Below are 23,935 nucleotides of genomic sequence, written 5' to 3' on the forward strand. Positions count from 1 at the left end.
TATTATAAAGGCAGCTGCTTGCCTATCATTTGTACTTTCCTCGTTAATCCTGACTCAGTGAATTAACCTCTAATTACAGCCGTTAAAATTGAAATGAGCCTCTTGTCTGGCTGGGGCTGCCCCCTTCCAGTGCATGAGACTGATGAAAATTTTTAGGGTCAATGAATATGTCCCATGTCATGTCTGATAGATGCTAAAGATGTGAGGAGGTAAATGTTACCTTAGAAAGATGTGATTGAAATTTTTAAGAGCTAGGCTTTATTGACAAAATAAAAAAACAATACAGCTTAGGTTACCTCTCTCTTCTGTCTGCATTACATAGCAAAACACATATACAGACATGCTTTGGTTTACATACATTACCACAGTGCATATTTAAAGAACAACATATGGAATCATCATCGTTATGCATTACATATCCTTGCTTCTAAAAACCCAGTATCAGTCTGTTTACAGTAGTCCTATTTCAAGGATTATGATAAATGTATTTTTCATGTTGGGAAGAAAAAGAAGCACTACTTTAAATTCTCTCATGGATCTAAGCATTTAATTCTCAAAATGTTTTATTAGTTTATAGGGCAGTACTTACTTTTAATGGAAGCCAAAGAAAGATCATAAGTCTCCTCACAGTAACTTATCTAAAGGAGTTTCTATTTTGCAATAAGCGTCTCCCCCAATTTAGGCTCTATTTTACAAATAGGATTTTAATATTATAATTGCAATTTGCTTTGCAATTTTTGCATTTTTATTTCTAAAATACAATATTTTAATACTGGTTTAATCTTTTTCACTCCAAGATAACAAAACAACCAGCTAGGTTTGCATCAGGAACATTACTGATAATCAAAGACCTGGTTACTATTACACTTTAACTAATATACAAGTTGCTAACTAAGTATATATTATATTGAGATAATTATACACCATATGATTCATAATACATATATAATTAATATGATGCACGTGTTGCACATAAAAGCATAAAAAGACCCAGTTTTGAGAATATCTAGTACAAAACCACACAGTAATCAACTAAATAAATGATATTATAGACAGTAACAATACAATATACCTCTCAGACTGGTCATACGATTGTTTGGGCCAATGTCTTGTATCAGAAACAAGATCATGTTTGTACTTTCAAATTAAACTCTCTGATTTATTTAAAAGAAAGAATTGAGAGCCTTCAACTTATTTAAGTGCAGTGCTTGCTAAATATTAATGCATTTAATAAACATAAGATGTGTATTTTTAAGGCTTGAACACTAATAAACACCACATATATTAATAAATGGATTTCTAATTAAAGAGTAAAGGCAAAATGACATTTTAAAACACAGTGTCATAGCAGGTTTTTTTTTCAAGCCATCATTTAGAAAAGCATGAGGAATAAATTTCTGAAAGCACATAACTTTCAAAGATTTGACATAACACACATACTACATTACCAATTTAAGAATGCCTTCTTATACAGCAAATCTATATAAACAGAAAGTGCAAATATGCAGGAGGTCTTTGTTTCATTTCTTCTTCTGTCTTGTCAATGGTTAATATCTGCTGATGAACAGCAACATTCATTTGCACATCTCCAAGTGCTTTCCCAAGGTGAGTAAGCATCATTATCCTCATTTTTCAGATGGAAAACTAAGAGATTAAGTTACTCCCTCCAGATCACTCAGTAGTACGCCAAAAATAGAACTCATTTTCCATATGTAACACCCAGTTCTGTATCCACTGGACCACAGCGCCTTCCCACAAGCACCAGTCAGTCCTAATCAGCTGTACAGCTGAATTTTGGGTGGCACTATGAGAAAGCTGCTTTTTTAAATCTTAAATTTAAGACTACATCTCTTCACTTGCTTTATAGGTAAAAACTTTCCCAGGTACCCTACTAACATATGATATTTGTAAAAAGTGCTTTTAATTAAGCCTTATGTTAGATACAAATCTTGTTGAGCGGAGAGTAAGGGAAAATGGAGACAACACAGATACTTTAAACTGTTCCACATAGGAAAAGCACCATCCTTAGAAAAGAAGCTGGTGAGAAAACTATGCAGAACTGCAAAAATATCTGTCTTCAATGTGCAAATGTGTTGAATAGTGCAAAGTCATAAGCACACACAGGGCCTATCTTGTAGACTATCGTGTGACACACCTCCCCCTCTAACTCCCAAGTTCAACCTTTATGTAAAAAGGTGGGCTTTAGAAGAAACATAATGAAACCATTTAATGCACAGGAAAGAGCTCTCCTGTGATGAAGCACCAAAAGGGTAAGACTTTTCTTACAGGAAGCTGAAAAACAAGAGGGCAAATAAAAAAAAAATTGTATCAAGGACGCTATAAGCCTGTATTATCCTAACACAAAACCACAAAAACATCAGATGGAAGAGAAAATGTGACTAACATTGAAAACTGATTTAAAAGAAACAGATTTTGTCTATGTAAAAAAATGTAGACACATTCTAACAGGGACTGGATAGAGTTACAGAAATATAAAACTAGTTATTAAAAAAAACCAATGCTGGTTGATCAAAATCTCTCTGAGAATACAGGACAGAAGAGCAGGAAGAATGTAGTGGTACCATACCACACAGTCTGCTGCTATCACACATGACTGAACTATGTCTCTTTCATGACATTAACAAGTTAAAGTTTCCTCTGGTACAGCCATTTCTGAGGTAAGAACTCAGACCACAATTTACACAAATGATAAATATATCTAGTTTTAGAATGACTATTGCTAACAAAACTCTGAAAAAAATGAAAGTCACAAAGTTGAGTGCACAGCACTAACTGTTTGAAAGAACTACTGTGCATTTCTCTACTGTAGGATTTTGCAAATTCTTAAGGACCTCATGCTAACCTTTCCTGTAAGCTACATACCAGACTAGAGCCATGATACAAACCATTATCACAATCCTTGTGTTCCTGGTAATTCTAAGAAGAGATCCTTCATATAGGAAAAGAATATACTTCAGAATCAGTCTTAACACTTGGTACAGTGTAATCAGAAACAGCCTAAAGGGACAAAGCAACGTAAATGATAAGAAAGTTTTCCCCTGTAAAGACTACCTCAATAACTTAGAAATTAAAATATCATTTAAGGTGTCTTCTTGTTCTGAAAATATCTCTAGTTTAATACCAAGGCAGTTCATGTTTACTGTTTCTCAAGGAATTCTGTAAGTGTGCTCAATTTGAAATTAAATGTATTTATCAACCAGCTTGACAGGTCTGCAGCTCGACCTTGACTTTTGTCAAAAGCTATTATTTCTGCTCTATGCATCACCACTCTAAAGAAGTTCTCAAAGTGGATCTCAGTCAAGAGTTTTGTTGAAGACATTAGACAGAACAAGATGATTTACTCCTTCCCTCCTCAACAATTTCTGTGGAACTCTGAGAAGCAGGAGACAACAAAAACATATCATTGGTAATAACTACTATCAAGAGAATACACTGAACATGCCAAACAAAACCTTAGTAAGTAAAACTTCTACAGATATACCATAAATCCATATGTATAATAATTAATGGCAACATTTATTTGTTGCATCAAATATTTTTATAAGCACCTCCTCACCACTTTCCCATCTTTGGCTACGTGCTTTTGTCATCAACCTTCCTTACTCACCCTTTACTTTTTTCCCCAAATTATCCCCTGTGTGGGGCAGGGGGCAAAACTCTTCCCTCCAGTACTACTCAACTCACTTCACATTTCTACACACTTTCTGCCCCATCCACCTGCTGCCACTACCAGAGCTCATAATCAGCTGTCAGTTTTCCCTTGCACTATCGCTGTTCTGAATCATAACAAATTTCATGCTACCAGAGCAGTTATTTCCTCCTCACTAGTTTTATTTTTAGAAATATGTGTCATTTTTACCAGTTTATTATCATATGCAGTCCTACACATTTAGGAGAGCAGTTGCTTGTATATTTTTACCACCTAAAAACCTAATGAGAGAAGAACAGGTGGTAGCTTTTTTCTTCATCGGCTGTGTGATATACAGGAACAGATGATCACTTCCCTCTCCAGGTTCTCTCCAATACCATAGCTCCCCTCTTCCTCCCATCACCCACCCTGCTCAAAATATTATTTCCTGCAGCAGTTTATAACACTCCTTGTCCTGACGTCATTCATGAGTTTTGCTTTCAGTTCCCTCTTCTCTCACTTTATAACCTCCCCTTAGGGGACAACGCATATTTCCAGTGTTTTCAGGTAACTGCTTTACATGGACAGTTTGCAGCTTTCTCTTGCCTCCCATTTTTCATTGACACCACACCTTTCAAGCCTGCAAACGTATCCATCTAAAACTGAATTGACTCCAAATGTGGAGTTTCCCAAGCACGTATGTCTGACTTATCTGGCATGCACACCCCAAAGAGCCGCATAGCAGCCTCTGGTGACCTCAGTTACCTGGTTCAAGTGGAAGCCACCTGGACTACATGTACTAGGGCAGAAGCATGCACAAAGATTTAGAATGTTTTGCATCCAGTAGGAAGAAAAGTTATCCATAAATTACCAAAGAATTCTGTTTTTCCTGAAACAACTACAATGTGCATGTGTGCGTTTATATGAGGTGGAAATGTGCTATATGTAAACATGAATCATAAAACCAAATGAGCCACAGGACAAAGCATCAGGTTTTGCACTGTAGTTTCTATTCAAGGATATTTTGGTTTTGTAGGTTTAAAGAGACCCAATACCATTACTATAAAACCATTCTTGTATTTATGCTTTCTATAATGTTCAGTAGCTGTGAATTTGGACTTGTAAGTTTTCTAAAAGCTGTACCCAATTACAGCACAGAATGATTTGAATAATAGACTGCCTGACATATTCCAAGATAAGTGGCTGCTACATTTCTTTGATATTAGGGTCATATACTATACTTACCTATTTTTACTCCATGCTCTCCATTGACTAGTAATAAATTAATTTCTCATTGTTAGTTTGGCATGTGCCCTACAGTTAAATTCATTTTCTCTCCTATTGAACAAAGAAAAAGTTTCCTGAAATATGACAACTATCCTCCTTATTTTTAGAACTAGTTATCAGATTAAATTCAAAACACTATTTTAAGAGAGACATTCCCACACAAAGTCCTAAAGCTGTTTTAATATTTTCATATTAAATTTAGAAAATTACCTGATGGTGCTGAACAACGTGTGATGATAGTTCTTTAACTATTTGCACACAAGAATTTTTACAACACACGGATATAATTTGAAAGAACAGTTTTTAGCCTTAGTGTTTAACTTTCACTGTTTCCTAGTGCACATAATTCAGCAAAGGACCTCATCTGCAATTATTATAAACAGCAATGCAAGTTTAGCTTAGATCTGAAAAGAATAGAACCCCAAACAGGCAACCACTATCCAAGGCAGCAATAATTAGCTTTTTGTGATTTTGGATGCTTCTAGATGAGGGATTATAAGGAAAATTCCAGCTTCATTGCTGGTTACATATTTTACCAGGAACTTGGCAGTACCAAGAAAGAGGCATTTTGCAGAATTAACCTCTCATGCAGAACTTCTGCTGTTCAGCCTACACCTTCCAGCTCTTTCTATCCAATGTTATTTCATTGCAGCTACCTTCTGAAGAATGGGGAGAAGCAATACAGTAAACAGATAGTGGCAATCATGAGGAAACCAAGCATGAATGTAGGAGTGGAATACGTGTTCATACACTTCAGACAATGAAAGGACTAAACACACTGGCAAACAGTGGGTGTTCTCAAGCATCCAACATTACTGATTGCTGTCTTTAACTTACTCTTAAAGATGATAATCTGAAGCAAAGACACTAGTGCTATTCTGAAGCTATCCCAGACAGGAAAACAGATGATTGCCTGTGTTTTGAGCTGCCAAAGCAATAAAGGATGGTAAAGAAGAAACTGTTGGATTGCAGTCACAGGAATAACACCACAGTTAAACTACAACTGTGTAGCTGCCACCCAACACTGTATTCTGCACTGCAGAAGAACATGGAAGAGAATTTCTGGCATTTTCAGACTGTGTGACACGTCAACAACTACACATCAGGTAAAGTGACTGCATGTGCACAGACTGTTACTGCTCTGCATGAAATGTAAATTGCATCACAATTTTCTTAGATAAGGCTAATATCCAACACATCATCTGAAACTCTACCTTTCCAAAACCAAGATTTATATAGCCTACAAACATGAAGCTAAGATCTTTCATTATTATCAGTTAAGACCTTTTTTTTCTTGAGTCAAATAATACATGCAGTTTCATTATATAAGAAGTATCTGATTTTGCAAACTTATTGCTTCCAAAGCCAGCACAAAGTACTTCACCAGTAATTATTAAAGTTGCAGTGCAGGTTCTATATTCCAGCCACATAAGAAGCAAGGGTGGGCTAAAAAATGCCTGTGCCTCTAGTATGTTTTCTCATCGCTCCCATTCACTTTCACAGGAATAAATAACTTATACGGTACTGCCGCATTTCCTTATTAAATTGTAATTTAAACACACAAAATGACTTAAAAAAACAACCAAAAAAGAACAAGACCAGCTACTATCCTTTCCCCCAACAAAGGAATGCCCTCTACCTCCATGACTTTGCTAACCTTAATTATACCTATAGTTTTGAGATTCCCTAATGGAAAGTGCTACAAAGCAGAAAGCACTAGCAGAATGAATCATGACACATACTGATACACCACTGATTGTAAATCTATACCCTTTTTATTTTCACCCAGGGGCAATGCTTCTTGTACTCATGAAAAATTACTTCCAGGAAGCAAAATGTCATAATTGGAGGCATGTATGGTAAACAATCAGGCTGAGGATTAACAGGCATATGAATTCTCTTGTAGTTTTATTTTGATAGTGTATCAACCAGATGACTTTAAAGATTTGTATAGTTCGGACACTTAATTTGTGAATTAAAGTTTCCCTGAGGCAGAGAAAATACAGATTGAAAGAGAAGGTTAAAAATACTTCTCAGACATGCAATATTCATATTTTTCTCTGCATTTTGGAATGTAATTATTACAGATCAAAAAAAGGTGCCAGGCTTTTTGTATACTAGAATTTCACACAAGACCATTATAAGTGAAAGTACTTTTAAAAAATCACTTGAATGGCCGTCTCAAAAATACATGAAATGCTTATGATGCACACCACCATCCATTCACCCCAAATTTTAAAGGCTACTTACATCAATGACTGGTGAACTCGACAGACTTAATCCCTCTAGGTCTGCTGTTAAACTTGCTGATAAAACAGCTGATGTAGGAACTGCCACAGGTGTTGTCACAGGACAGACTAGGAGTAAAAAAGGTAATTGATACTTAACTTTAAAAAGTTTTAAAATACTGAGAAGGGCAGTGAGCTATTTTCATTAAGTATAAAACATTTTTAGTTCATCTACTTATTTTATTCTTGTATATATTTCTTTACAGTAGATCTTTTCTTTCAAACATAGCCTCAATACTCAAAATACACAATGAAAATGTAAATAAAACTGATACATATGGACTATGTCGTTTGCAGTAAAAATATTTTGTCCTCCTTTCCCATTTTTCCTCTCTTTTACACTTCAGTCTGATCCATACTAACCACATCATTTTCATTTATAATTTATGTGCAAAATACATATACCTATAGAAGTAAACTTGAAGAATGGCACTAAAAAGCACAGCTCAAACCCAACATCAGCTCTACTCTACCCTCCAAGATTGCATTTTAATCTCTTCTTGAAACTGCGATTTTTCGCATCATTTTATAGTGTAGGCTGCACAGCTGTTGTGCAAGTAACATCCATTAGCAACTGAGAAAATAAACCCACTTTAAGGGAAAAAAGTCCAAACACACAAGAATTCTCAAAATAACTACTTTACATACCAATACCTTCTAAATTTTGAAACTATTTCTCAATTGTAAAACAAATAAAATCACGTATTGTAACAATTATGGTTCAAAATAAGTTGGCAGTCTAAGTAATTTTTCTTTTGTCAGGAATTTGGTATAATAAACGAACAAAATCAATGTTCCAGACATTTAAAATTCATTGAATTAAGTGAATTGAATTTATGTCATGGAAAAGTGAAGCTTTAGTCAACATACTTACAATCATCTAGATCTAAGAGGAACACGTCTTGCTTCTTTGGAGCTATTTTATCTTGTACTGTTTTTTCTTCTTTCTGTCAAAATACATGAATAATTTATCAATTACTATACCAACAGAAGAAAAGTCTTTAATACTTTTATAAGGCAAAGTATATTTTCTCTCTTGTAAAAGAAAAATGTATCCATTTTTACAGCTTAGAATTCAGAGAATTCACAAGAACTAATGAGAAAGATTTCTTTGTAGTTAAGCTGAATCTAAACTCCACATGTGAAGCCTGTGTTTTTGTTTAATACTGATAATAGCTGCTACTCAAAGAAAACTTTGGGTGACAGATCAGACCATTAAAATAGAGATAGAAGCTTTGTTTTTTTGAAGACAAAAGAGTTGGAAGTAATATTTCTGTTTCCACATGAAAATCAAAATCCATTCAATAAGAAAGTGGTGTTATTTGCACTTTCTAGGAGTACAGAATCCTGTCCCATCATCTACTGGGATTTCGCTTAACTGCTGGGCAGATAAGAAAAAGCTAATTTTTACCACAAAAAAGTTTCAATTTTAAACCTTAAGCTCTAATAATAAGGATTAGCAATATTTTAAGTAAACAGTAGAGAAACAATAGAGTGACCTCAGTTACTTGGCAAACAGAACATTTCTATAAAATTTCTTTCAATATAGCAAAATAAAAAGTTGTAATACCCACAGAACTCATCTAAACAGTTGATTCAGGATGAAATTTAGTGTGTTACAGCTAAATATGGAGTAGTTTAGTAAACAGGTGTAGTAGGGTAGTTAAGTAAAAAGGATTGATCTCTGGATGTAGCCAGAACCTGGGCACGCTACCCACTAGATGCTCATCAATTTGTCATCATGCTATTTGTACCCACTCTTAAGCATTCTTTGTCTGGATTGGCTGAGGAACTTTTGCCTTTGTTCTCTTTGGCTCAAGTCAGCGGACAGAAGGCTTTGTCATTCTTTCAGAGAGTAACTTGTTTACAACCTTTAGATCTTAAGATGTTGCTCACTAGCCAAGATATTGCAAGCAATTTAAACGTAGTCTTTCCAGAAGCCACACTTCTGTGAATCTTCTTGTTTACCAATTCCTTCTTCATCAGCACGTGACAAGCAAAGGCACACACATGTATTATTCTTGGTCTAAACAAATCAGTAAAACTCCCTATGCCCATCTGGGTCTCTTTTCCTTTAGCATTTCTTGCAAGCTCTCACAGTCTCTTCAGGCACTCAGAACACAAATTTCAACAGGAGCTTGGTGATCACAAACTCAGTAGCTAGAATCACTTTCTTTGACTACCACCACAGAATAACATGAACCCTCTTCTCTAAAGGTGCATTCCCTTTCTTCTAGTGTCAGCCTCACCGTCAGTTGCAAACTAACAATAATGCTGAGTCTATTTTTTTCCAGTTTTGGGATAAACTCCATGGCTGCTTCAAAAGAACATGGACGAAACTAGCTTATATACTTGCTATTTGAAACTGTTGATGTTAATGACTACCAGGCTTGACCTAAGCTAAAATAATATTTCTCCTAATTTTCTTCCATGGCTCAAATAGACAGTATTCTCTTATGTAATCATTACAGATGTGCTTTAGACATTCTGGAAGAAAAAGAATCTTGTCCACAGAGGACAGAAGCCACTACTTTTAAATAAAGATACTTCCATGGTCCTTACCACCAGGGAATTTGAGTTTTCTACTACAGCTGACTTATCTGGAACACACACCTCCTCTCCTCCACAAGTTATCTTTAAAATACTGCCAATGTTACTCCATTCCTTATATGCCTTGTCCACAATTAGTGAGGAACACTGCTGCAGAACTTAGTCTCTTCGAGTTTCATTCTGGTCACAACAGTAAAACCTGATTTTCCTCTTTCAGTGTGACTGTTGGCAAGTCATTAAGCTGCTTTTGTCTATTTTTTAAAAAAATCCATGAAATAAGGATAATAGTATAGTTCATAAGCTACAGATTCTACTTGAATTACTCATGTGTATGAAGTGACAGAGAAACGACGTCATGACAATTCTTTTAATGAATTCCAAGTACTTTTATAGCACCATTTAGAGAATATTTAGCTCTGAATCAGGGGTTTAGCTGTTAGCTGCAGTATTTTACAATAAATTACATATCACAACTTTTTTTGCTAAACTATAGTCAGACACCTCAACATACAAGAAGAAAATATAGTTAAGCAAAGTACAAATATATTTTAAAAAACCCCCTCCATTTCTGAACTCTTTCACTCCCTCCTCCCACTTATCCACAAGATCTGTCTTCAACTATGATTAAGGTTCAAAGGTTATGTTTAGCAAGAGTTCTATCTTTGCTAATTATTCCAACAGAGATAGGATTTTTTCCACTTCCTTTTATTATGCAGCCAATTAAATTCTAAAAAAAGTGGCTCACCCACATTAAGAGGCTATAGCACACAGATGAGAATAAGATTTTTCAATATGCTTCACCTGTGTCACTGGCAGCATTGCTAGGTCAAGAAGTTAAAAAAATTACGAGTCAGAGCCAAAAAATCCTCTTATTGTTAGTCTGTTTACTGAAGACAACAAAGATAGGACATATTATGTCACAAGTAACACTAATAGTATGCTTCAGTTTGTTTTTCTGTTATTTATATTGACATCCTAAAACAGATACTAAGTTCATATCACAAAGCTTCATATATAATTTTATAAGATAAAAGTCATTTCTGCACAGATATTATTTTGAATCTTTAATGTAATTCATCTTTAAAAATTGGGGAAAAAATCCTTGAAGATACTTTACTTCTTATAGTTGGAGATAAAATAAAATGGTCCTAACATAAGGCACAAGTACGGAATCGTTACATCAAGGTAATGTACAGTAAGAGAAATATTCATTGCACGCTTTGTCAGACTACTGTACTGAAGTATATCAGTTTTCTGTAAACAAACAAACAAAACCACAAACAAAAAAAGACATCCCACCATACCAACCTACCATCTGGGAAATGTAAAATCAGAAGCTAACTAAATCAAGATAAAGCTAATGTTACAGTATGATCACGTCTTATTTTCTACTTCAGTCAAGTGTGTCAGACTTAAGTAAATAGTAGACTACTTGTCTGTGTGTGTATGCATGCTACATAAACACATAAAACCACAAGTACTTTCATATTTGCATGCATCTTTCTACATGTGGATATATATTAATTGTCTGCAATTCTGTACAAAATACCTAAGAAACCTGTTTACATGAGTTTGCCTATTACAAACTCAATTATTTTTTCATTTGTTTTTTCCAAGAAAAAAAAATTGATTGGCTTTCTAAGAATAATAAATACCCAATGACTGCAACAAACACTACTGATAGATATTTCTGTTGAATGAAAAAGCTTTGCATTTCAAATCAAGATATAAAAAAGGCTCTGACGTGTCTAGCATTTCTCTCTAATATAATTTTTCATCTTTTTTCTTAAAACTAAATCTACAATACAATCCAAACAGTTTCCTACCAAGAGAGCCCACTAAGGGAAATGCAGAATACTAAACAAAGAAGTTAAGCTATATTCCATCAAACATTTCTCCATTTGCAATTCATCTTGGTAATAGAGATAGAACCTGGTAAATGCATATAGGACTTGAAGCAGGAGATTTCTCTTGCTCAATGCATAATTCATGTGCTCCGCCTGCAAAGTGTGTAAAATGAGAATTTCACACCGCAGCATGAGCCATGGAGCTGCAAAGAAAAGGCAGATGAAATCATATTTTGCTGTGCGAATTTTATTTCTTATCCTCCCAATATTTATACAAAACCATCATTGACAATCCAAATGCATTGACAGATCACCCACTGTTTCCATTGTGTTAGCACTTGAAAAGAGATCAGGCAGAAAGATAGACAATTTGTTTTTGTATATTTTTTTAAATAGTGGATCAGATTTTTAACAGCTGAGTGACTGTATTATACTTGTATAAGGAGGTCAATAGTAGCTTATTTTAAAATCCCACTGTAGAGACACCTACTCATACATGCATCATCCTCAAATCTGCATTTTAGTTCTACAGTATTTATGCTTACTGTATAATATGTATCTGAACACTTGAAACTATCCATATTTCAAAATGATAGAAAACACTGCAGTACAAGAGTGACTTTTCCATTCACTGCAGCACAATTACAGTGAAAACAACAGCTTTTTCAAAATGATTCTTCCAAGAGAAAAAATATAAAAGCATTAATAATATATGTAGGAAAAATAATCTAAAGTTTTTGTAACCTATTTTATTGCTAGTAAATGCATAGGTGTATGCAGAAATTAAGCTCCCATGTGAGTGTTAATCAAACCTTTTTTATTATAAAAAGTCTGCCGAACATGGTAATGGTACGAAAATATATAGAATGGTAAACATCACTCAAAAGTTCAGCCACATGACATAGCTCATAATGTGTGGCAAATTGAGACACTATAAAAATAGAACCTCCTAACTATTCCTCCTAACAATACATATTTCAGAAAATCTTTTCAGTTTCATGTAAAAGGAAAAGAAATTCTAATGAACCATCTCTCCATACATACTGACCAAATTAAGAACATGCTGTAGCAGAATGATATAAGCAATGGCTTTTTTAACAAAAATCTATCAGAATAAAAACATGCATTTCCAAAACTGTCTGATTCCTGTGTGGTCTTAAAAGAAATCAGATGGGAAGCAGATAAATTTCTGGAATTAAAATAAACAGGGGTAGGTTGTGTAAAATGCAATTCCACCCAAGGGCTCTATAGAAGACACTATCTATAATGGTCTTTAAAGCTTGTTAACAACTGCTTTTCATTCCAGCTTGGAAGGGCTTATCTAGGTTATCAGCAGTTAGCTCCACCTATCCTCACAGAGCTCAAAACAGGTGTATCTCAAAAAATCGATTAAGCTAGTCAGCATAACAATCACCTTCGACACAAAATACCTGCAATTCTTCCCTCCACCCCCCCTCACCCAATTATGCTGCTGCAACACCTCAAGTACAAACACAGGCAATCCAACAGGGCTTAAACTGTAAACTAACTCCATGGTCCCAGGGCTTAAGGACTGTAGACTGAAACAGTCCTCTATGTTCAAGAGCACCAAATTAACTTCCCTCCTGCCCCCTGCATGTATGACCATTGTTGTTTACAGTCCACCAGACTTAGCTTGTTCCCCTTACATTAAACCTGCTAATTTCTCAATGAAAAAGAATTTAAGGAACACAAGACATATAGCTTTTCATAGCGAGCTCTATGCTGCCTTTTCAACAATCTCCTTACTGCTTCTCCTGCTGCCATGCAGATAAAGCCACTGCTATTTGTTTTAACATTTTTTCTGATGTTTAAAAGCTCTGCAATTTTTCAGTTCTACCCTTTGACTCTGATCAAGTCTTCTGTCAACTGCTTATAAATACTCTTTGCTCCTAACACATTTCTTTCAAGGTGCTACTTAATCAAGTAAGACTTTAGGACTACTGAAATGTTCTTTCCATTCTCTCAGAATCCAAGGGCTTGACAACTGACTCCAACAAAACAAATCTAAGCTTCGTGGACATTCTGGTTCTCATAATATTCAGTATTTTTGACTTCACACATTCTCAACTGCTGTTTTAAAATACAAAACACTTTCTTATGCTAGCAGTCCTCACATACCCTGTGAAAGAACCAGAACAGTTTATATGTACGTAGTGAAAGAAAGTATGAACAGTGGTGCTTATACCCTGAGAAAAACGGAAAAATGCTGCAGAGAGAAGACAATACTGCTTAGATATGGTTTTGCAGTGGTTGCTTAGAACTAAGCAGGTAAGCTTACCTATTACTTTCTAGTACTGTGCTAATACGAGAAGCTACAAACTGTTAGAATTAATCATGTCCCATATACTGTCAAAGGAATTAGCATTCTAAGAGGATTTATACTACATTTGTTGTGCTACCACTTTTGCTAAGATCCAGTTTGACTTCTCTATTAGAAAACACTTTGACATAGCTGAGTTACCCAGAGTGTTATTTGGGCAGGAAGCAGTGATTCAACCATGGATAACACACCTCAGTTTTACAAATATTATAGTCTCAATCTTTTGTTCTACTTGGCAGAAGAAAGGAATAGATTAAAAGTTCAGGTTTACAGGCTGACCAATGAAGTTTCAAAACAAAAAACTGTGTACCAGTTAAGTTCCAGATTTAGAGAAATACAGAGCCTTACCTCCTCAACCAAAGGAAATGCATACCAAAACAGTTTAATAAAGCTACTATGTTCTCTCTTAACTGTTCAAAACACATCTGTCCACTAGCTCCTACAACTGCAACCAATGCAACAAACAATGTCTGTTTGGACTATGTAGCAATCTAGACAGGAGTTCTGATTGAAATCTCTTGATGTAATTTAACGATGCATCACAGTATCAATTTGATTTTCAAAACCACTTATCAGTATTAAAATTGGAACTTCTGACCTATAATTCTACCATTCAAATTTTTAATAAAATACATAGAAAGAAATGCACAAGAAATAATTTGATAACTGAAAAATAAGTTTTAGAAATTCTTGTACTTTTCCACCTTAAAGGATTTATCCTTAAGTTCCTCAATTAGTTATTTTTTTAATGAAAGGCAGGTGGAGAACCGGAAACCAATTCATTCTACTAGCTTTAGGTCTATAATGCTAGCTTGGGTATAATGAACTTTTAACCTCTTTTTCTTCACTAAGGTAAGCAATTAAAACTTAACTGACACATGAATAGTTCTGCTGAACGCCTCTGCATCTTCAAACATTTCTGAATCCAGTTTAAAAAAGATGTATTTGAAAGTTTGTCATTTCATAAATATTAAAAGAAAGCTGACAGTATTTTAATTAATGGAGCCTTTTACAAGCTTTATTCCTTTCAAACACAGAGAGGAATAAAAAGTTGATTACTCATTAAGAATATTAATTCTACTAGTCTGCGTATACACCTGAAGTGCATAAATGGCACTATCCTCATTTAATGAAGAAATTTTAAAACAAAGCTCATGGTTCTACCAGTATGTCCTCAAACTCTTATGAAAATGTACTAACATTTCTTTCTTGGTTTGGTTCCTGTTAAACCCAGGTCCTGTAGTACTTACTTACACCTTATGATCACATTTTATCCTGAATTGGGATGATTATTATTTTTGCTAACTACTCATGTACCATGCTTTCACCACTTCTTCAGTAAATGAAAAAAAAAATTACATTCTATTATTCTTTTTCTCTTTGGCGTAAAAATATAACAGGAAAAAAAAAACTCGCTTATTATAAAATTTTCTTACTTCCTATGTAAATTCTCTTACCAAGTATCAAACAACTTTAGGATTAGTCTTTCCATGAATGGTCAAAAATCTTTTTCAGACATTCCGTTCTTTTTAGATATCAATAACCACAGAATGAAATTTCCCACAGGATGAAATAATTATAGATGGTTAGATGCATCTTTTCATATTTTATAGGGGTCTTTTGAAAAATATATTTTACCTTACTAGAGGCAGCACTTCTAGATCTTCCAGATTCAGAGTCACTTTTACAGTCGGATTCTGACTTCAAGTCTGAAGAACTTTCTTCTGATGAAGTGGACTCTGCATCAGAGGAACTGGACGTGCTTCTCTCTTTGGAGATCCCCTTTCCTTTCTGTTCAATGTCCTCTGAATCACTAGATATTGAAAAACAAAAATTAAGAGACACGTAAAACCACCAAAGGAATCTGCTTAGGCAATATCCTATGTTAACAACTCAAAGTTTTATTAAATGAGTTTTAAGTCAGTATTTCTTCATAATAAAAAAAAATCAGCTAAGATGGCAGAAGTAGTACCTTACTTAAGGGTACACAAAATTGTTCTATCGTGTTGTTTCAATATATCACCACATATAATTTACAACAGTGAAAGCGCAAAACATAATGGCAACATGCTAAATATTAAAAACATTATTTGCATGCATCAATCTTGTAACATCTGAGAAAAAACAGCTGACATCTTATTACATAAAGAACCTTTCAGATTATTTCACTTATTATTAACAGAATCTTGATGAGTTATAAGGTGCTTTTGCAAACTAATACTACTTTAAAAAAAAAATCAATGCATGGAATGTATTCCTTTGTTAATTCTTCTGAATCAAATCACCTTGAAATAAGACTTATAAGATCTACAAATATTTCAACTCATTAAAGAGTTTATGCAGAAGAGCTATTAGATTCTGACACCTCTGGTCATATTGAGTACTTTACAGCTAATGGACTTCAGGGACACTATTCTTCACACGGTAAAGTTCTGTTCATCCTAGCGATGTTGGATTACGTTTCTCTGTGCTAACAGCTACTGAATATTATTAAAATCTTCCTTGTTCGCTTCTAATAACACTATAACTACCAATTAGTACAATATCCTTTTGTCTCAGGGGGAGTTACTACCTAGAAATTTTGCAGGAAATGAAAATTGTTTTCTAATAGTTATCATAGAGCAGAAAAATCACTATTGCTTATAGAAAAAAACCTCTCTGTTCTCAGATCTGCAGACAACCATTTTATATTTCCAAATCAGGTGTTTCATACACCACCTGACTCAGCTTCCTCCCCAAGACAATGAATTGGTACTTGAAGGGTAACAAGGTCAACAATAATTAAACAAATCCAGACTGCTCACCTATTAAGAGTCCCGTTGGATTTAAGCTGTTACACGTTTTTGCTTAGCTTTAGGAGCAGTAAAAAGAATACACTATGCTGTATTACTGCTTGAGACTGCAGTGATTTTAGAAGGAAAAAATACAAAGAAGTAGAATGGAAATATCTAACGTAGCAGGAAAGAAAATAGGGCAATGGCATCCTCCTTCCAAGAGCTTCATGGACTGAATTGCCAAAATCAAACTGAATCAAAATTATTAAAAATCAGTATTAACATTTACGCCATGATAATAATGTCTATGCATATAACTAAAGTTGAAATCAATCCCCAAAATTTTAGTCAAAAGCTTTATTACTGAAAGCAGCAACCCTGAAGCTCGCAAAGAGTACACTTCACAAAAACAGCCTAACATAGCATATCTGATTGTTAAAATCATGGTGAAAAAGGTACTATCAAAATTACATTTCAATAAGGCAACAAGCAGTGGTCAAGCATTAGAACAGACTGTCCAGGGAAGTCATGCAGTCACCATCCCTGGAGGTGTTAAAAAAAATAAGCACACGTGGCACTTTGTGCCTACTAAACTGCATGGCTTAGCAGGCACACTGGTGTTGGGCTGACAGTTGGATTTGATGATCTTATAGGTCTTTTCAAACTTCAATGACTCTATGGTAACATTTAAAAACTTGTTTGAGGTCAATGAGCTAAACATAAAAATTCACAAGTATAGACTATTTAAAGTTTCTTCTTCATGATGTATAGCACAAGCAGTGACAAAATTATCTACACTGCCTTCATTGCCATTGAACAGAAGCTGCAGTTGCATCAACAAACAAGTTGTGAATTCATTACATAAATGATGTAAGTAGTTTTTCAACAATGAATGTTTAGCTTACCTTTAAAACTCAATTTCAAGATTAAAAAATGTTACTTTATTGTACATCTGCCAGTTGTGATGGGTAATCATTGTTTACCTTACTGCTTAAAATTTCAGATGTTATCCTAATGAAAAGAATTTACTGGTAACTAGGTTTTTAACTTTGCGATGATGAAAAGCCTGTATTAATTTAACCTACAGATTTCATTTGTTCTGAACAGGAAAAACAATATAAATCACTTTTAAAATCATTAAATCCTGACTTAAATTAATAAAGTCATAATTAGGGCATTATGCTGTGTTTGTTATGGAAGTGGCAAGGCGAGCTGCTTTAATTACTGTCTGTAATAAAAGGAGCAGAGTGCGTACTGCGCCCCAATCAGCGCTGTCAGCCACGACTGAGCTGAGCTGCAAACTCATCAAGTGAGCTGGCAGCACGTTACAGAGTAAAGGGTGATCATGTCTGCAGAGGCCACTTCCTGACAGCACTGGAAGAAACAGATTCATACAATCCAAGGTATTAGCCCCAATTACTCAAAATTTTAATGATACTTTAATACATGATAATGCTGTTGATAATGGGCAATCTTAAAAAGCGCTAACACTTAAATATCTTATGACGTTTCCCTTCACAGCCCTTGCCTCTAATATTTGGATCATAATCTTTTTAATATAACATTATTTAGAAAAATCAATTGTCTTAGTTACATAATGGCAAACTGCTGAAGGACTTAATTTTAGCTCTCAGCAAAATTGCTGCAAAAGGTAATTAAGTGTTTCACACAACTGTTTGATCACTTATTCAGCCTCCCAAGGTCACATTAATTTTCAAAAAGCCACCCCAGATCTTACTGAAGTCAGAAATAAATTCCAAACATAAGAGTAGTCTGATTTAATGAAAATACAAACCCAGTTTGTAGACTGAATATTACTGGCATACACTGAAACAGCAGGTATCACTCCTTGGTTAATACACCCCCATGTGTATTAAAGGCTTAGCAGAGTATTTACACGAAGAGTGCTTTAAACACCTAATATCACAAAAAACTGAAAACATAGAAATGTGTACTTACCTTTCAGCAGCAACTCTAGATGCTTTCTTCACACTACTTTCTTTGCTATCTGGTTCACTGTCACTTGATTCTTCACTGGAACTCCCACTACTCTCATCACTGCTGCCTGCCTCCTTATCTTCCTTCTCACTTTCACTGCTAGACTCGCTCTCTGAAATAAAAACAACTCTTACAATTTTTTTTCTAACTATCTTACATCATTAGTATTTTGGGAATCTGAGTTTGTTTGAATTAAAATACTGTTTTAGTGTTTTAAGATCCAATTGCAAGCTTTAGCACTTTTTACTCTGCCTCAAAATCAGGCAAGAAGATCACTTCCTCCTAAAATTCACAAAATTTTATTGGTTAAAAAGCTGTCTTTTTCAGCCTATAGTACTACACTTTATCATATTAGAAAGCTCAATAATATATTAATTGCATGTGGGTTCTTCAAAACTACATAACCTTATTAGGAGTTGGTGATGACCTCAAATTCTGTATACATTCACTTAACTGCAAGATTTCAACCAATTCCTTAATTAGATAATCTGTTCTTGAAGACTGGTAGTGATGATGATTGAATCACTTACTTAAACAAATTATTTCTCCTCTAATTAATCATATATTTACCAAACACTCAAGTATCTGAAGTGAATATATACTTTTCTTGCTTCACAGGTCATTAATTTAAGTGATATAATTCTTAAGTGCTTCTTCCACCTTGTTCCTCAGTTTAGCAATGAGAGGAAAGAAACTCCATATTCAGATATTAAGGTACCCCTCTTCCATTCAGCTAGATGCTGACAGTTGCTTTAAGTCTCTAGTGCTAAAAGTTTTCTGTGTCTAAAGTATGGACCTGGAAAACTATATTCTTCGTCTACTGACATGGCTGTCTCAGGGAACTGCCTATCTGGCATTAAGTGCAACACTGGGCAAGAGAACCTTTGCTCACTGAACTTGATAAGCAGTTACCAGTTATCTTCTGCACTATCACCCCTATTACAATAAATAGAAAACATGGTGTAGAACTTGAGAGCTATACTATAACACAATTTATTGGAAGACTACACAGTTAAACAAGTTTGGCTATTGATCAACAGAGAAGCACACGCTATCAAATCAGTACTTCAACAACAATGAATTCCAAAAACATTCAAGATTTATAGTTCCCAACAATTAAGCATATAGACAGTCTTCCTCAAAAAAGTTAGATGCCTTTAGTTTTGACTGTTTTTACAAACTCTCATTATTCTTACTAGACTCGAAGCATGATGAAAATAGCATGTCAGCCTTTTTAACTAGGAAACAAACTGAAGTAACTCATTAAGTAAACACACAAGCCATATCTGTAAAATTAGCAGTTACTGCACAGCTATAGTGAACATAAAATTTCCCTCTGAGCTCCTAATTGCATGGATAGCTCTAGGATTTTTTTTATTTTTTCCAATTCTTTTTAAGTAGTGGCAAGATCTGAAGATACAGTTCTCCACACCGTGGAGATGCAAGTTGCTTTCCAAACACCTACCGGATGTACTGGTGTTGGCAGACTCATCTTCTTCCTCTTCTGACTCAGAGTAGAACTTTTCAGTAGGTTTCCCTTTCTCTGTCTTATCTAGAATTCCAGTCCACTCCTTTGCCTGTAAAAAAATTTCAACTTAAGTTTACTTTTAGGACCACTAATACAAAAATATACACATAACACAGCAAAGAAAACCTCTCACAGTAGTAGTATTAAACAATTTTAAAATAAATTGTCTAAGCACGTCATGAGAAACTATTAAACTTTTCTTCCTTTACACAATTAGAAAAACTAAAAGTTTTTAGATGACTATAACAGGTGAGATATGTCTATTAGAAAGTATAGAAAAAGATTTACCAAGGCAGATCAAAAGCATAAGTAACCATAAACAAATTTCTTTGCCTAAAGGACCTGAAGCCTTACAGTTTTATCTCTAGGTCCCCAATTTTAGGCTATGTCTAGAATGAAGGGTAAATATGGCTAGTCACAACCTTTATTATCCCCACTTTTAAGGGGTGAGCAAATGTGGACATAGAAGGTAACAGAAGTTACAGCAGCCACAGATGAATTGTATCTTACTTCTTTAGCAGTTCTCCAAATACAAGTCATTCTTATCATCAAAAGAACACCAGAACACAGCAATACTTTGCCAGACTTTTCTCTTCTATACAGAAAAGAATAATAACTCAGCCCAGGAGAAAAAAACAAATAGGCAGACAACTATACCAATGGAGTGATACAGATCTCCTTAGTGACTACTCTGATCAGTAAGATAAACTTTTGAAGGAGCTCTAACAGCCACCTGCAATGTGTATGGCTCTAGAGAAAAAATGGCTTCCTCTTAAATACAAAAGCTGCTAGGGCTTTATAATGCTCCATCCAGCAACTGGTATTTTAAAAGCCAATATTCTTTTGGATATAAATGACAATTTAATTGTGGATTGCAGCTTAAGAATTCCACTTCACTTACATACATTGTGTAGGCACATGTAGTATTAAAGGAACCACAGAACTAATGACAATGAGACACTCTCCAAAGAAAACACTTGTAAAAAAACATGAAGAAAGTATTTTCATGTTTGTTTTGAAGTTTAAATCATTGGAGGGAGATGTTTTCTATTGTGTTGTAGATGGATGTTTCTCCATTCAATCAATTTCCTGCAATAATTTTTGGTTTTATGGACAAAGATGCCTCCACACATTCTTTCATGCCAACACTGTCATTTATAACCCCTTGCTTGAGATGACTACCTTCAGATTCTCCCCATAAAAGCTTTCAGAAGTTTATATACATACTAAGGAAAAATGCATGTTCTACCATAATGCTGTACACAGCCTTCTGCAAATCGTACCTGTCTTTTAGAATCTTCTCTATGCATTTTATGCCCAATCTCTTATAAGCAAATTAATTGTGTGCAATTTACTGTAGAAGCTGGTTCAAGACAAGGACCATGTGCTTTTCTGGGCATACCTGTGACAATGACGTATCTCCAGCAGCACTATCAGCACACTATAGATTCAATACATTTACATTTCTGCTACTGCTCAACAGCTTTCACTGACATTTAGTAGGATTCTGGTACCTGATGCATAAATCACAACTCTAGTACCAGAACATGATTTAGCCTTGGAGTTCACGATCCAGTAACAAAAAGCTACTGGTAGAAGTAGACCAGCCCTGTAATGTCAACAAATAACTAGTGCACCAATACATGACACTTTCCTATTAAACATTTGAATAATCCTGTCTAGATGATCTGAAATGTAAACCCTGTTCTCTACCAAACTTCACGCTTAGAAACGTACATAATTTTTCTCCTTGTTGCTGCCCTTTGCTCATATTACCAATATTTTTCTGTCTAGATTTGGATTTGTACATGAATAAACCTTCTGCTGACCTTCTACTTTGGTAGTCCATCTACACTCATCATTAACAGCAATTAACACACTGCAGCACAGCAAACATGAGAGATATGAAATCAAAAGTGACAGAGAACAGGGGAAAAAAGCCCATTTAATCCATAAGCAAAGCAGAAATGGCCTATTGTTGATCCATTTCTCTCACTGTAAAGAAAACGATAAGTACTGTTCAGGTTTCCAAATGTTCCATTTTCAAGTTAAAATATGCAATGCGATGTTAGCACATATCAATGTTTTTCAGTACACCATACATATAGTATTTAAATATTTGTACTTTAGCCTAATATTGTATATTGACTAGTGCCTTCAGTGAATTTACTTATCCTGATGCTGACGTACCGACTCAGCTATGTCAACGTTTCGGACGGAGGGGTCAGGCGCCACCTCTGGCCAGTCAGACAGCTCTAGGTAGCCGGTGACTTGGCTGTTCAGTGTGTGAGACAAGGTGCCAAGCTGGAAATGATCTCGATCTATTAAAAAAGGGGGGGAAGGGAGAAATACACAAACACCATGAGCTCTACCACAAAGAGCAATCTTAATCAGGGCTAAAGGTAATTGCCATTATATTACCTCAAATGTCATGGAATAAATATAAACTAGGAAGCTCTTCATAGGTCAAAAAACTGATTTCAGTCCATAGATTACAATAATCTCCCCCATAATGGTCAATAAAAAAGCTAATCAGTCAGTGTGTTTAGAGGTGTTGCTCTGAAATGTAGCTTCTCTAAAAATTACTTTACTGTGAATATTAAGAATGACAGCACAGTTAAACAATCCATATACATGTCTTGGCACAAACACATCCAGAATTTTAATAGTTTTTCTTCAAAATGGAGCTCCTTTTAAAGCTTCAAAACTGGGACTAAGTAAGTATGAAAATTAAAATTGCAAATTGTCACAATAATAGAGCATTTTTAATTAAGATAACCTGATAACCTTTTAATTTGAGAAGACAGACAATGGTTCTTACTTGTAAAAACATCAAAAACACACAGAGAAAACTGTGACTTCGGAGAAAAATGATAAAAACTTAAATCTACTGAGATTCAATCTATTTCAGATTCATGAAATATTTGCAACACTCACATTAACAGTTTTCTATTACAGTCCAGATAAAATACTAGAGCTATTTTCATAAACTGAAAAGTAGTGTTCCTCAGAAGACACACCTTCTGTTATTTAAATCAAATTTAAAATCTGCATGAATAGAAACAGATCGGTTCGTCAGGGTTTATCAGAGAAGTGCATTATGTTTGCACCATGCAAACCTTACTTGCTGAAAAGCAAGTAGGCAGAGCAAGCATCCTTGCATATTAATCATTTGTATTTGCTAAGTAACATAATTTGCGAACACGTAGAATAGGTTGCCACATTCCTTTACACAATGAATATTTACCAAATGATTTTGGCAGTTATACCTTTAAAAGGAGACTCAAGCAATGGGGCAGGTTTCTGTGCCAGAAATATTTTTTTGGCATATTTGCTTAAAGCTCCACTCTTCTCATTCGGAACAATAAGCTGCCTAATAAATCTTGTACGGTCTCTGATGTCGTAGCTTTGATCATACTTGCCGAGATTTAATACGTACTGGGTAAGCAATTTTGTCTGTGGAAAAAAACAGGACAAGAACAGAATACAAGTTATTTATGATTATTGATAACTCTGGATAAACATATTTAAAGAGGTAATAAAAATGAATGGTTATGTCAAACAAATGTTGTTCCACAGGGAATATGCATTTCTAAAGCTGCAAATGGAATTCTGCAGCCAAAGCACATGTCCTCTTCTGTATTGGGGAGGTGAATGCTGAGTACTGAGAAGC

General features: G+C 34.8%; 1 protein-coding gene across 2 annotated transcripts in view; it reads right to left on the minus strand.

Annotated features, from left to right (window-relative positions):
• Nucleotides 1-23,935, minus strand: part of AP3B1 (adaptor related protein complex 3 subunit beta 1) — a 161,553-nt gene that overhangs the window by 44,357 nt on the left and 93,261 nt on the right. For both annotated transcript variants that reach the window (XM_069880721.1, XM_069880720.1), the window contains exons 16-22: nucleotides 23,532-23,718; nucleotides 22,453-22,583; nucleotides 20,200-20,311; nucleotides 18,696-18,846; nucleotides 15,601-15,775; nucleotides 8,099-8,171; nucleotides 7,187-7,293 (exon numbers count right to left, since the gene is read on the minus strand). In XM_069880721.1, the coding sequence (XP_069736822.1) occupies nucleotides 7,187-7,293; nucleotides 8,099-8,171; nucleotides 15,601-15,775; nucleotides 18,696-18,846; nucleotides 20,200-20,311; nucleotides 22,453-22,583; nucleotides 23,532-23,718 (936 nt within the window). The remainder of the gene's footprint in view (nucleotides 1-7,186; nucleotides 7,294-8,098; nucleotides 8,172-15,600; nucleotides 15,776-18,695; nucleotides 18,847-20,199; nucleotides 20,312-22,452; nucleotides 22,584-23,531; nucleotides 23,719-23,935) is intronic.

This window comes from Phaenicophaeus curvirostris, chromosome Z, assembly GCF_032191515.1.
Source record: "Phaenicophaeus curvirostris isolate KB17595 chromosome Z, BPBGC_Pcur_1.0, whole genome shotgun sequence".
Lineage (NCBI taxonomy): Eukaryota > Metazoa > Chordata > Aves > Cuculiformes > Cuculidae > Phaenicophaeus > Phaenicophaeus curvirostris.